Source organism: Cimex lectularius, unplaced genomic scaffold, assembly GCF_000648675.2.
Source record: "Cimex lectularius strain Harlan isolate CLEC.00 unplaced genomic scaffold, Clec_2.1 scaffold31, whole genome shotgun sequence".
In the NCBI taxonomy this organism is placed as follows: Eukaryota; Metazoa; Arthropoda; class Insecta; order Hemiptera; family Cimicidae; genus Cimex; species Cimex lectularius.
This window is the reverse complement of record NW_019392645.1, coordinates 1,320,652-1,334,404: the sequence shown is the minus strand read 5'-3', so window position 1 is coordinate 1,334,404 and position 13,753 is coordinate 1,320,652. Positions and strand designations below refer to the sequence as shown.

The window sequence follows — 13,753 nt, the reverse complement described above, 5'->3', positions numbered from 1 at the left end:
TCAATTATTGTTCTGTCTATTCCTGGGTCTACTGCCTATATTTTGTGGGATATGTATTTAAAAAGAGCCTGATAATAAGGTGAGAATAAGTAAGAAGCTAGAGGTTGTGATAGTGGGACTCTGTATGCCAACTGTATTTGTGTATTTCATCAAAAACCGCTTGTTGCTTAACTTAACAAAAAGGGAACAATTGCCACATCTACACTAATATTTATTATGAGACCTCAAGTTATAATTATACTAATAAAAATTATTCACATAATAAAATCCAAACTTAACTAGTGATTGAAGTACTTGTACATAAAAAAGAAATAATTTATAGCCCATCCCCTTCTCAGCCATACACCACCATGATTCGTTCTAATTCCCGAAAATTTGGAAACCAAAATAATAACGACCCACAAGAAAGACATAACCTCAGTCATTATCGACCAATAAGACTAATGTCCATTACATCTAAAATATTTGGGCGATTACTATTGCCTTAACTGAAAATAATGCTCAGTCACCTTATAACCTGAGCAGTTCAGTTGCAAGGATTTCCACTCATGCCCGCAACAACTCCACCACGTCACAGATCAAATATTCATCACCTACGAATAAAAATAACTGGGGATAAAATTGGACTATTTTCAGTTGCTGAAAAAACCTTTGACAGTGTGGCATGAAGCTCTACTCGCCAAGATCAAACCACATCTGGATGACTCTATTCAAAATCGTCATCATTTCTTGCAGTTTCAGTAAAGAATGACGGTTCATCTACCTTTTCATAAAATCTGGTATTCCACGAATACAACAGAACTATAAAATCTACTCTTGTCTATTTCACCCATAAGAGGAATTAATCTACAGCATTGTTTTGACTATACAGGGAACTCATCGATTCCAAAGATAGGGAAAGGAATGGCTCATGTAGCATGAATAACCGACATTATAAACTATTGCAGACAAAAAGCCTGCATTCAATACTAATCAACAAGGGCAGTGAGCCTCGATGCTAAGCAATTAGTCTATTTTACTCTAGTCAAACAATTTGGCAGTACGTAAGTGGTCCTCAGTGTCAGACTCTCAAATTAAATGGAGTCCAAATCATCTAAAAATGAGAGTCAACTCTTTCATGACATTCTCAGCAACTCTATCACCTCCCAGACTGTGCTAAAAGAGAAAGAGCCATATGGATCTTGGCTACGATCAATAAAATACACATTTATTTTTCATAGATTTTTTTAAACTGTTAAGCATTTTGCTCATCACATGAAATCAATTCTATCTGGAAAAAAATTATTTTATAACAGTTATTTAAAAAAAAGAGCCAGTGTGGTACATATTTAACTCTTTCAGACTCCTAGTCAGGTTCAAAATATTAAACGTTTGTTCGGAGTCTGAAAGAGTTAAATATGTACCACACTGGCTCTTTTTTAAAAGAAAAAAATTATATTAATATTTTTGGCTTTTTTAGAAGGTACACTCATTACTTTTGCCTGCGAATCAGCATTTTCCCCATAATCATTGGCATTTTTATTCGAAAGAAAAACACAAATAATGTGATTCTTTGTAAAACTATCCATTTATGGAAATAATAAAATTTAACTCAGGAAAATGATAAAAAGGCATATATCAAAGCTGCTTTTTATTATCCGTTAAGATATTTATTTTCACATTCATTCAAATAAATCGGATAAATAATAGAGCGTGGCTTTAAAATATATTTGTACAATTGTCAGATTTTAATTAACTACATCACAGAAACTGCTTTCACTCAAACAGCAACTGTTGGTGGAGGTGAAGGTGTATCGAATTCACCTAACTCTTCTTCGTAATACGCTTGAGCCCTGTACACTCTGAGTTCCCAAGGAACCTGGTTTTCCATGTAGGTAAGGGAAACACCAAGATCTTCCAAGGTTTTTACGTTTTTGTCAACTTGATCTGAGTGACACTCCTAAAATAAAAATATAAATGTGTAATTTAGTATAAAATCAACTCAATATTAAATCTTGTATGATTTAAAAAAAAACATATTTCATAATAATTATATTACAATATAAGTATTATTGTTAATTACCTAATGACAACTTTGATAAATACAATTTTCCACTGTTGTCATGTAACACACCGACAACACTTTCAAATGTACGCTTTATTATTTTATTTCAATTTCAATTCAAAACAAAAAATCCATTTTTTGAGATTATAATACATATTCTTTATTACACAATAATTAAAAACTATAACATAGCAAGACAAGGAAGAAAAAATAAACGCACCCTTTCAACTCTTTCCCAATGAATATTGCCCAAAGGGAATCCAAGAGAGAAGTATGGCATCAAGGAAACACGCATCTGGAATAACGGGTCAAATCTCATATCGTACCTAAAATAATCCCAACTGCCGGCTTTCCGAGTCACACGATGGAACCAATCGACTAATTCCGAAAGAAGATAACGATTGGGGCTGAAAGATAAAAAAACATTTAATTTGAACAAATTGTCTAAAAATAAATTTTACATGAGAAAGTAAGAAAAAAATTTACCCCACAGCCTGGTAAACATTCCCTCTCGCCATCCTGTCTTTGCAAGCATTAACAATACCTGCAGCCACATCCTCAACAAACACAGGTTGTTTTTCAGTATATTCACCTTTCTTGTATAAAGGCATAAATTTCAGTTGATGTCTCATATTACTACAATAATATCTATAACAAAAACCATCTATTAGATGTCGTGGGTTCGAATCCCGCTCGTGACACTGACTTTTTCATCTCAACCAAAACCTTAGATAAATCGAATAATTAATTGAAATAATTAATATGGTCAATTATGACCTCTAAACATATATGGAATGGTAATAATTATTATCTTTTATTAATGAAAACATTACAAAATTGTACGTTTGTTTCTTTATTTCCAAACGACAGACACAGACTTATTTAAGCCAAGGAGTAGTTGTGAAATAACAACAGAAACAAAATTGGCAAATATAAAATTAGATGAAAATAAAACAAAATGAATTTTCAAAAATAAGATTGGATTTTCAAATCTTTACAATTTAAGCGTATGACAAAACTAAATAAAAGAAAAACTCAGTTATGTAATTAGAAACATTTAAATCAAGCAGACATTAACAAGTGGCTATTTGTAGGGTAGGAAATTTAGAAATTTAGTGTATAGCATTTTTCTGTCAAATTAAACCTTTTTCAACCGAATTAACCTTTTTTTAAAACCAAATTAATCCTTTTTTCAATCGCATTTAAACCATCATAATTGTGAGGGTTGGTAGTTGAAAACATGTAAATACCAATTAACAAGGATGTGGCTATTTCATCAAATTTGAAACTTAATACTGCAAAAAGTGGTTACTGCAAATACAAATTAAATAATTGTACAGTGGTAACAGAAAAAAAATGGGAAAAAATCACTATTTCACTATTTTTAATTTCACTATTTCCATTAACTCTATTGATATGTACTTTTTATTCTAGAAGTAATACTAAAGAAAAATTATTTTACCTCAAAAATCTATCTTCCTGGCCGTAAATATCTGACGGTCTGAAAATAATTGCTTCTGGGAACTCTTCCCTAACGGCGTTTTCACCTTCCCATTTACTAGCCAAAAATTTGGAACCTCCTTTAAGCATGTAAGGCTACAACACAATAATTAATACAAAATTCCCTCGTAAATAAATAATGTATATAATTACTTCAGGATACTCAGTTGCATTCAACGCCGAAACATGAACAAATGTTTCAACACCTGCTTTCTTGGCCATTTTAGCTATTGAACGAGCTCCTTTCACATGGACGTCATGGAATGAAAAATTTTTCGTTTCCCAATCTCTACCAACAAGGTTTATCACAACGTTAGAATATTGGACGCATTTGTATATTGATTCTTCATCTCGTAGGTAGTAAGGCTGAAATAACACTTGTCCCAAATCGCCAACTAATTTTAACATTCGCATGTCATAAGCGTCACCCCTGTACGGCAAAATTAGCTATAGAAACAAATCAATTTAATAGAATCACACAGTTTATTGATGTTAGATTAAAATTATAAATAAATACTTGGGATCCTATTTTGCCTAACTTGTTGCAAACGTATCGACCCATGAATCCAGATGAACCAAATACGGTGCAAACGAGCCCATTGAAACTCGACCTACCACCTGTACCCCTTTTCATTTTAGCTAGGCTTACTCGCTTTGAACCATCTGAGCTCATGTAGCATTGCTGAATAGAGCCGCATATTGGTACACATAACTCTGTAAGATATTAATCATTAACTAATACAATTTAAGATTTTGCACATTTGCAAGTTTAGGTGAAGCATTTGTCACTGTGTTTTTCTGCCTTTTGACCCAATTAAAAATAATTTGTTTAAACAAATGGATCTGTTTCTGTTATTTGCTAGCGCCAGCACTACTAATTTTGTACAAAAAAGTTTAGGCAAATTTGTTTTTTATTTTTTATTTTTGTAGATTTAATTGTAACAGTACAAAGAATGAAGCTTTTTTTTTGCTTTAGCTCCCCCTTGGCTTCATAATATCATACATCTAGCTGTTCTACAAGAATGAAACTTAGACATTTTAAAAGATAACATTTATTTTCTACTGTCCTTTCTAATTATAGTTTCACCGCAATGTTCCTTAAATTTTGACGAAACATATTGATGTATACATCAAAAGTCATAATGTTGTCAATAAATGCTAAATCAACAATCCCAGTTTTTTTTTTTTTTTTTTTTTTTTTTTTTTTTTTTTTTTTTTTTTTTTTTTTTTTTTTTTTTTTTTTTTTTTTTTTTTTTTTTAAGCGGCTCTTACAACGTTGGCACAATAAAGAAAATGTTTTCCTAAACCAACATCACACCGGACTGCATCTCACAATCTCTAAATAAACATTTCTTACTGTTTCAGCACATTAAAATTTGCCTATACAATTTGCCACATCCAACATCAAGCCTAGCCCACTGATAAATTAGTCTTTCCTTACCTTTTTTTTATTAATATATTGTTTCTATCTGCCTGAATATTATTGGGGGTCCATTTCATTTTAAAATTTCAACCGACCCAATGTTTTTAGATTTTCCACGACTGTTCTCAAGGTAAATAAATTTAATTTTAACTTTTCACCAACTAGTCGGTAAGTTAGACCATTCGGTAAAATAACTATTTGATTTTTTTTTATGTTATAAATAACAATTCTTTATGAGGCATTTTTAATGTGTTTTTAATGAAAAATTTAGACATCCACATGACTTTTCACTATTCAATTATCTATTTACCACACTACTTAGGTAATTAGAATATATTTAAATTCAAATTAACTTAAATTTAAAAACCAAGGTGGACAAGGCGGCTAAGGCTGGGACGTCCCACATGCCAGACAACCACCAGGATTCGTCCCTCTGACAACATTAAGAGGACAACATTAATAAAAAACATGAATAAAAGAAGGTGGCAGCATTAATGGGCCAGATCGACAGAGAAGCTCTCGCATATTGAGAGCACTGTCGATGGGTGGCCTCTAGAGGATCTGACTCATAGAAGAAGGGTCGTCCTCACCCGATTAAAAATAGGCCATACGAGGCTGACACACGGACACTTACTTTTGGGCTAAAGCCTGCGTATGTGTCCAGCAGGCAGAGAAAGGTTGTTTGATGTGTCCCACCTAACTGAAAGTTGCAATTCCTTGGCTACATACAGAGAGATTTGAGAATTGTGCTTGAGCACAGCAGCAATCATCTGGGTCCCCTGTTCCGATTCTTGGAGGAAACAGGGTTGTTCTATTGTATATAGTAATAATAGTTCTGTAACTGAGCTGATGTTGAGAGTGGATTATTTATTAGCGTGACTGTGTGATGTGAGATGGAATATTGAGTCCATCCCTGACCACTAACCCTCAATTAGGTTAATTAAGGGTAAAGGGTGATGGAATTATATTGTGTACTCCACCACCCTAATTGAATGAACGGTATGTAAATAGTAATGAATGTATTTGAGAATGAATGTTGGTTTGAAACTGCATGCGCTGGGCGCTGAATTGACCTAGCCTGTTGACAGCACCCCACCAGGAGCTCAACCTGGGGCTGGACGGATAAGACAGAAGTTCACTCCCGGACTGCCCCAGGTGTTGGCGGGTGATTCTCGAGTCTGCCAGCAATTCACTATAAAAAGCAAAAGCTGGAATTGCTGGTGGACTATGAAAAACGAATCGGTCAACTCGGTGTTTTTGTGTATGTACGTGCATGTGCGGATTTGGGCCTGTATAAATCCAAATCCATTCTTCAGCTATATTTCAAAGAATTTTAGCAAATATAATTTGAAAATATAAATTAGATAAATTATGTGTCAAATATACAAATGATATATTGATCTATTCTAAATCATTCCATCAACATTTACAACACATTAGATTATTTTTTGAAGCAGTTAAAAAAGAAGGATTTAAATTGAAATTAACGAAATGTGGTTTTACTATGCATTCTGTAAAGTATTTAGGACATGTGATTTTTAAAAAAATGGTAAATTTTATCCCATCAAGATAATCTTGGCGCAATCAAACATTCAAACGTCCTACAAGAAAGATGGTTCGCCAACTTTTATTCAACACAACTTATTGACCACTTCACATAAAGTTTAGCACCATTACACACTTTATTACAGAAAAATGTAAAGTTCAAATGGAGAGAGGAATGTGAAAATTATTTTGAAGAAATTATACAGTACCTATCCTCAATCCCCACCATTTTAGCATATGTATATACTCTGTAATGTTTGTACGTATGTACATACAAGTGCGGATTTGAGCCTTCATAGATTTAAATAAAAACCCAAGCTTAGTGTTAGGGAATAATTAAAAAAGCAAAATTGCCTACACTTTTTTGAGCTACTGTGCTCTTGTTTAACCATTTTTTCCATAATTATTTGTCCATTGGTCCAAAGGCAAAAAATAATAAAAGAAATAGTAGGTGTTTTTTAAATACATAATCTTAATTTAAAGGCAAATATTAACTTTTTATAAATTTCAGAACAAAATAATCTATTTATAACCGTATGAAACCTCCTTTTTATTTTGTTAAAGAAACGACAAGGCGAGGAGGATTTATTTCAACAGTCGTACTGCTCGAACAATTTTCCAACAATGTATTTTTTCAGATTACGCTGAAAATACAAGGAAATTCTTACTTGAAGCTTGGGAATATCGAATAGCGGCGGCTGCCATTTCGACAACTATCAGAAGTCAGCTGATCGAGGATCGACCTAGACTTGACAGTGTGCACGTTCAATCCAAAGACTGAAAGACCCGTTGCAAAGAACGAATCGAGGGAGAAAAAAATAGATCTGAACGGTTTTCAAATTTTTCTCCAACCCCTCTTTGTCTGTTTTGTCATTCGGTCCTATTCCATTTGTTAAGGATTCGGTTCCGAAAAGAAGAGTAATTTTTTTTCTCGAGAATTTTACGATGAAATTTTTCCCCCTTTTAAAAACACTGTGAACTGTGAACGGAGAGCTGAGAACGAGAACGATGTCGTTCCTGCATTGCAGTGATGAACGGAATGAACTATTCACTTCATAAAAAGAACCGTTCGTTTGCCTTGCGTTGATCGCCTTACAGAAATAAAAAATAACGAAACTAAGTCTGTCACTGCGCTAGAACTTAGAAGTTCAGTATTACAGTTGATCCGTTCCTCCGGCGTCCGTGTGAATGTCATTAAGTTATACCTTTTCTAATAAATTATTATTATATATTTGTTTAGGATTATATAATTTAACAAACGACATAAATGCCAATAAAAAAATTAGTACATATATACACTGAGAGGCATAAAAAATGTCCACCCTCGTTTTCCCCCCCTACTGGATATTATTAAAGAAAACAATAAAATATAGCTAAATAAATAAACTGAATAAAACAATTTTATCAAAAATGCTTGAAGACAGTATTCAATTCAGTATGGAGTCTACTCTTGCGTTGAACACCACTTGCATTCAACGTGGCATCGATCTTATGAGGTTTTGTACGTTGTACTGTGGCATATTTTCATATTCTGAAAACAGCGCCATACTTAATTCCTACAAATTCTCTGGCATCATGAGGTGACATTTCACCCTCTTTGACAACTCAACAGAGGTGTTCAATAGGACTTAAGTTGGGACTACATGCTGGCCACTCCAAACATTAAATTGAAGCACGCTCCATGTAGTCACTAATGAGCCTAGCTGTTTGGAACCTTGCATTGCCATGCAAAAAAATAAGACATGCAAAAATAATAAGTGGCATATAAAGAACAACTTCTTCTGACAACAAATCTTCAGTGTATCGCACAGTTGTTAGGGAACACTCGGTGATCAAGTTTGTGCGACCTTCCATAGAAATGCGTGCCTGAACATAACACCACCACCATTCTCCGCAGTGTAAATGTTGCAGGGATATATATCGCTTTCCGGTTCTTCTTCAGACCCTTTCTCGATGGTCCGAAGACCTCAAACAAAACCTTGACTAATCCGAAAACAAGCTTTTAGTCTTGCTCAGACCAATTGATTTGATTTCTTGCGGAACTTAACCGAGCTGTTCTTTGCATTGTCAGAAGCCTTCTCGCACATAAGCCAGCTACATTTCTGACTTGTTGAAGTCGTTGCTTGATCTCAACAGCAGCAGAATGTTGATTATGGAGTACATTTGAAACAATAAAACAATCATCTTTATGATGTGACAGGATGACGACATGATCCATGCCTTCTTGAGTAAACTCCAATATCTAAGACCCTTCGGACAGTTGTGCTGGGGATGTTAACCACCCTGCCCATATACGTTTGTCTTTGTCTTCTTCCATTTTCCAACAATGCTATGGTTCTAGCCAAATCTGAATCACTTAAAATCATCACTAAAACAAATTTGAACTAGAACAACTAATAAAGAAGAAATTGACTTTCAAAGATTTATTTCCAAAATCCAATTGTAAACACAAGTGAGAGATTTTATCTCTGTTTTATTTACTTCAATCCTTTAAAACAGACCAAATATTGTTGGAAAATAAACTATGTAGGTTTGTCTAAGTGATAATTTAAAATTTTAAAGGTGACCACTTTTTTTGCCTCACAGCGTATATTGTCACTTTTTCTATGAGACTAAGCTGTACAGTTAAAAAATAATATATATAGCAATAACTTTTGTAGAATGTATATTCTACTGATATATAAAACCATAGGCAATTAGTTATTAGATATAGATTCACGATTTCCCATTTCTCTTATTTTGTGAGGTATTCAGTTTTTCTTTCATTCGCCAGTACTAACGGCCATTATAAAGCTGAACATAAATTGTGTTGCGAACTGGTTCTGGGTCTGTCTACACTCATGCATTAAATGAAGGGTAATTAATTTAAGAACAAATAAATTTAAATGAAGGGGTGATAATTCAATGTAAACAAAGATTCTCCCATTTCAAACATTTTTTTTTCTTTATCTTTAGGTTGTTTCTCTAGATTAGATTTTTTTTGGATAATTTTTATATATAAAGCGACATGAACAGGCATTATTATTTTATTAGTGGATGCCTTCTTTCCCATCATCAGCATATTTGTTTCAATCCAAGGTTACAGGAACACTTGAAGACAAGTTTCTCACTAAATATGGTGATTAGCCAAAAGCATTCGAGTGAAAATTAAACCTGCAAGTGTACATGGACCCAGTAAATGAACTAGTGCTGGGGTTCACAACAGTAGAGATCATATCAACCCCCAGGGTGCGTGTTTTTGAAAAAATGTCCATTTGTAAGTATGTTGGGTTCAAATGCAAGGCCACTGGATTCAAACCCAGGACCTTTATCTTACAGTGATGAGTGCTTTATGTCTTAACTCCTGCAGTCACCGATGTACCTAAATTGTACATGTAAAATAAACTTGACTTACAGGGCATTTTTTTTTTTTTTTAAATACTGAAGATAATGTATATTTAAAGATCTATAGCTATACAATCTATAGGGGAGTCGGTGGCCACAATGGTTCAAGTATCAACACGACACTCCTCCGCTCATCACTGTAAGACAAAGGTATCAATTTTTTTAAACACGGCAGCCCGTGGGTTCATACAACTTCATAGTTAATAAACCCCTATTTTTCAAAAAATTAATTAAATAAATAATTATCTACACCCTTTCTAGATGATAAAACATATCCACACCTATAAAAATGTATGTTATCACAAATATGGCGACTGATTTCTCAATGTTGATCTATTATTTGTTAACGACTCTTAATTTTAGCTTAAATAAAAAAGTAATAACAACAATACAATAATGACAAAAATTACATTTTTATTGATCTAATGAAATACTTAATCTATTTATATATAATTTTACATCCAGTTTCAAAAGATTTTGTTTATTTAACTATTATAGAGCTCGGATCTTATCCTACAAGATTAAATAAATAAAACTTTTAAAAATCAATAGCAACAATTTTTAAGGTTCACATTCCGACTTGTTTCAATCATTTCAATTTAAGCAGTTTGGTCAGAAGAAATAAACAAAATAAAATACAAAACTATAAAAATTGAATGTTTACTCTAAGTTTCAAACACTGAAGTAACATCACAGTATTTACAGGCTAAATGTAATTTGTAATCTATCACTGAATAAAGTAACATTTAAGAAAAAATAATAATATCTATATATTTCCAAAAGTTGTGTTCACCCGCACATGATATTTTGTCTTTAGTTCACAGTTTTAAGGCAATACAGAGTAAAACTACTCTTATGATACACTTGTAATGTACAATTTATGTACATCATTGAATATTTCATTCAAGCTTGGAGCAGAATTTCCAATAACACACTTTTGCCATATTAAATACAAAATATGCACAATTGAAGAGTGACCACCAATTGTAAACCTACTTTTTAAATTTATTTCCCAATGTGATTTTAATTAATTTCACTAATTTTCAATTGGCTGTACCACTATAAATAATAATCACTTTTGTTAGCACAGTTTAATTTTTCAATGTACAATGAAGAAAGATACATGTCTGTTTATAAACAATTAGTTATGTGTAACGATTGTTGTTCACAATATTTTGCTTCTTTATAATCCTGCCCCCAGTTTTCTATTATGCGTAGAAAATATTCAAAGCATTATAATAATAAAACTTTTCTATAAAAAAAGGAAAAATCACAAATCATTTTATATTGATTACACATTTATTTATTAAAGTCTCGAAACAGTGTATTCAGTCGGAAAGTGGAATGTATGCTGTCCATGTGCAACTATGCTTGGCAGAAGTCCAGCATTGGGGATGATATTCCAAGATAAGGATAGTGATACATTCTGATTCCCCCTAGAGGAAAAAGTAATAAATAAGTACAAAATTGTACTAAGAAAATTAAAAACTAAATAAAAAATTACACGCACCTTAGACCATTGCCATCGTCCCAGAAATAATACTTGGTGTTCATATTTTTGAAATCTAATACAGCATTGTCCCCTCGGAGAATTATTTTATCCCACAAAATGATCTGAAATGTTAGAATGTTAAAGGTGATGTAGCTTATATTAAATTACCCCCCAAAAAATGAAGTCCTATGGTATTAACTTGATTTAAGACGTTGTTGGGTGTTGAGTACTCAGCCGTTAAGTACAAAAACAACTGTTTGACATTCCAATTGAACAGATTTGTCAAATTTGCTTGGAGGTCGAATGTTATAAATCCTAAATCACATTTTTCCCGTGATGCACTGTAGTCTGGTACATTTTTCCTGAAAAATTAAACACGACTGTAAGAAATTTTTATAAAATTAAATGTTCTTAAATGAATATATATTTTTATCAGTATAAGGTATCTCATGAAATATTATAGAGATTTCAGCGGTGATGAACTTTGCAGATTGATCATTTATTCATCCATGCGATATACTACTCTGGAAGTACCTAGTGGGTTCCCGGACACGAAGGCGTACAAGCATGAACAGGCTGACCACTGGCCTAAAAGGGGCGACCCTCTTACCCATGGGACCAGAACCACAACTAGGTGCACGGACTGTGTGCTTAAGTTGGAACCAGAAAAATGAAATGAGAAATAAGAGCTCAAACACTCCAGGTATGAGGTAGGCCAAGAGATTTATATATATCTCAAAAGTTAAATAGAAAAAACTCTCTCTCATCAGGCAGGATTTGAGAATTATAGGCCCCTATACCATCCACTACCATCTGAAGAAGAAGGGCAAAACTGAGACGGAAACACGCTGGCTCTGGCAGGACGACCCAGAGACATCGGCACATATCCTTTGCGAGTGTAAAGCATTAAACCGTTTACGGTACAGCCACTTAGGGAGGACGTTTCTCATATCCAAGGAGATCCACAAAGCACCAAGGAAAGGGCTCAGTTGTATAAGAGCGCACTTTTCAAGGTATGGCTACAAGCTATAGGGGTTCCAAAATAGATCTGTTTAAATCTCATTGGAGGAAAAAATTATATTCTGCATCAACCCCCTCCCCCCCCCCAAAAAAAAAAACTCCATATTCGTGTCAACAATCCATTTATGCGGTGTTTGTACAACAGAATAACGCGCCATGGCATACATTCGAGAGTCCTTCTTACCAGTTCTTTCAGACGGGTTCAAACCGAATGTGGTTTTAACAACTGAACGCAGTTCAGTATAGAAATAAATGTGCTGGTTTTCAACTTAATCAACATTTACCTGTAAGCAAATGGATAAAATATTCTATAACAAAAAAAATTAATAAATGTGGAATTTATAAAATTGTACGTTGGCTTACGGATTGCTAACAACTGGTGAGATAGAGAGAAACATTTTCAATATATTGATGAAAAAGGGCTATGATTTTTTTGTTGACGATTCTCAAAAAGAAGCCGAAATCGAGAAAAAACAGACGGAAACTAATCCCGTTTGCAATTCCGCCCAACGGGTAATATAATAAAATTAAACAAAAAATACAAAATGCTCAACACTTACACTACGACTTTGACTGTGTTTATCGAGGAACCAGTCCGGTAATCTACAAACAGGGTAGAAAGAAAGCACAAAAATGTCAAACAGGCCAAAAGGCTCAAAGTGTAGGCCAAAATTGCATTTCCTCTGCTCAAAAACGAATGCATATTGACGAGGGGAGGAAAAAATAATAAATTTAAGGGCCGATTTTTAAACGTTCATTGGTAACAACTACAAAAAAAACGTCCACGTATGGACAGAAGGAGACTGGTTGGAGGAGGATCACGATTGGTTACAAAGGTTTCACCGAGGAAGGCCAACGAAGCGCCTTCGACACGGCGAAAACTCAACGCGCCCAAAATTCCCTTACACTGACGTCTCACACTGACACAACACAGCACTTACACATCGCACACTCACAAGAAAAGTGACACAGCTCGAAAAAAAATCTCACAGGAGAGACAGATGAAGGTTTACTTTTCTTTTGACCTAAGTATTAAGTACACGCCGTCATGGTTGATGGCAATAAATACATCTAGCACATTTCTCCGAAAATATACTGCACACCCACAAGAAAAGTGACACAACTAAAAAAAAAAAAAAAAAAATCAGGAGAGAGATGGAAGTTCACTTTTCTTTTGACTTCAGTATTAAGTGCACGCCATTATGGTTGATGGCAATAAAAATTGGCATGATTCACAAATATTGTCTTTTATTTGTCCAAGACTTAAGCAAAAAGGCAAAACTTTAAAAATACAGCTGTACTACCCCTAAAAAACTACCCCTTTTTGAGTTGTAACACTTTTCTT

The 13,753-nt window shown here is 33.8% G+C and overlaps 3 protein-coding genes across 3 annotated transcripts; 1 reads left to right on the top strand and 2 right to left on the bottom strand.

Annotated features, from left to right (window-relative positions):
• Positions 1-1,624: 1,624 nt before the first annotated feature.
• On the bottom strand, positions 1,625-7,304 carry LOC106670513 (NADH dehydrogenase [ubiquinone] 1 alpha subcomplex subunit 9, mitochondrial-like). The gene is made up of 7 exons (XM_014400949.2): positions 7,181-7,304; positions 4,062-4,258; positions 3,698-3,991; positions 3,507-3,640; positions 2,531-2,692; positions 2,265-2,451; positions 1,625-1,939 (listed from the first exon to the last, which is right to left on the bottom strand). Exons 1-7 carry the CDS (start codon positions 7,215-7,217, stop codon positions 1,760-1,762), a joined length of 1,191 nt encoding a protein of 396 aa, XP_014256435.1. The 5' UTR covers positions 7,218-7,304; the 3' UTR covers positions 1,625-1,759.
• Positions 7,305-10,540: 3,236 nt separating this feature from the next.
• LOC106670516 (signal peptidase complex subunit 3) lies at positions 10,541-13,245 on the bottom strand. The gene is made up of 4 exons (XM_014400951.2): positions 12,969-13,245; positions 11,588-11,750; positions 11,407-11,510; positions 10,541-11,332 (listed from the first exon to the last, which is right to left on the bottom strand). The coding sequence occupies exons 1-4, from the start codon at positions 13,109-13,111 to the stop codon at positions 11,203-11,205; spliced, it is 540 nt and encodes a 179-aa protein (XP_014256437.1). The 5' UTR covers positions 13,112-13,245; the 3' UTR covers positions 10,541-11,202.
• On the top strand, positions 11,794-12,773 carry LOC112128397. Its single transcript, XM_024230425.1, has 2 exons — positions 11,794-12,098; positions 12,159-12,773. Exons 1-2 carry the CDS (start codon positions 11,956-11,958, stop codon positions 12,418-12,420), a joined length of 405 nt encoding a protein of 134 aa, XP_024086193.1. The 5' UTR covers positions 11,794-11,955; the 3' UTR covers positions 12,421-12,773.
• Positions 13,246-13,753: the final 508 nt, after the last annotated feature.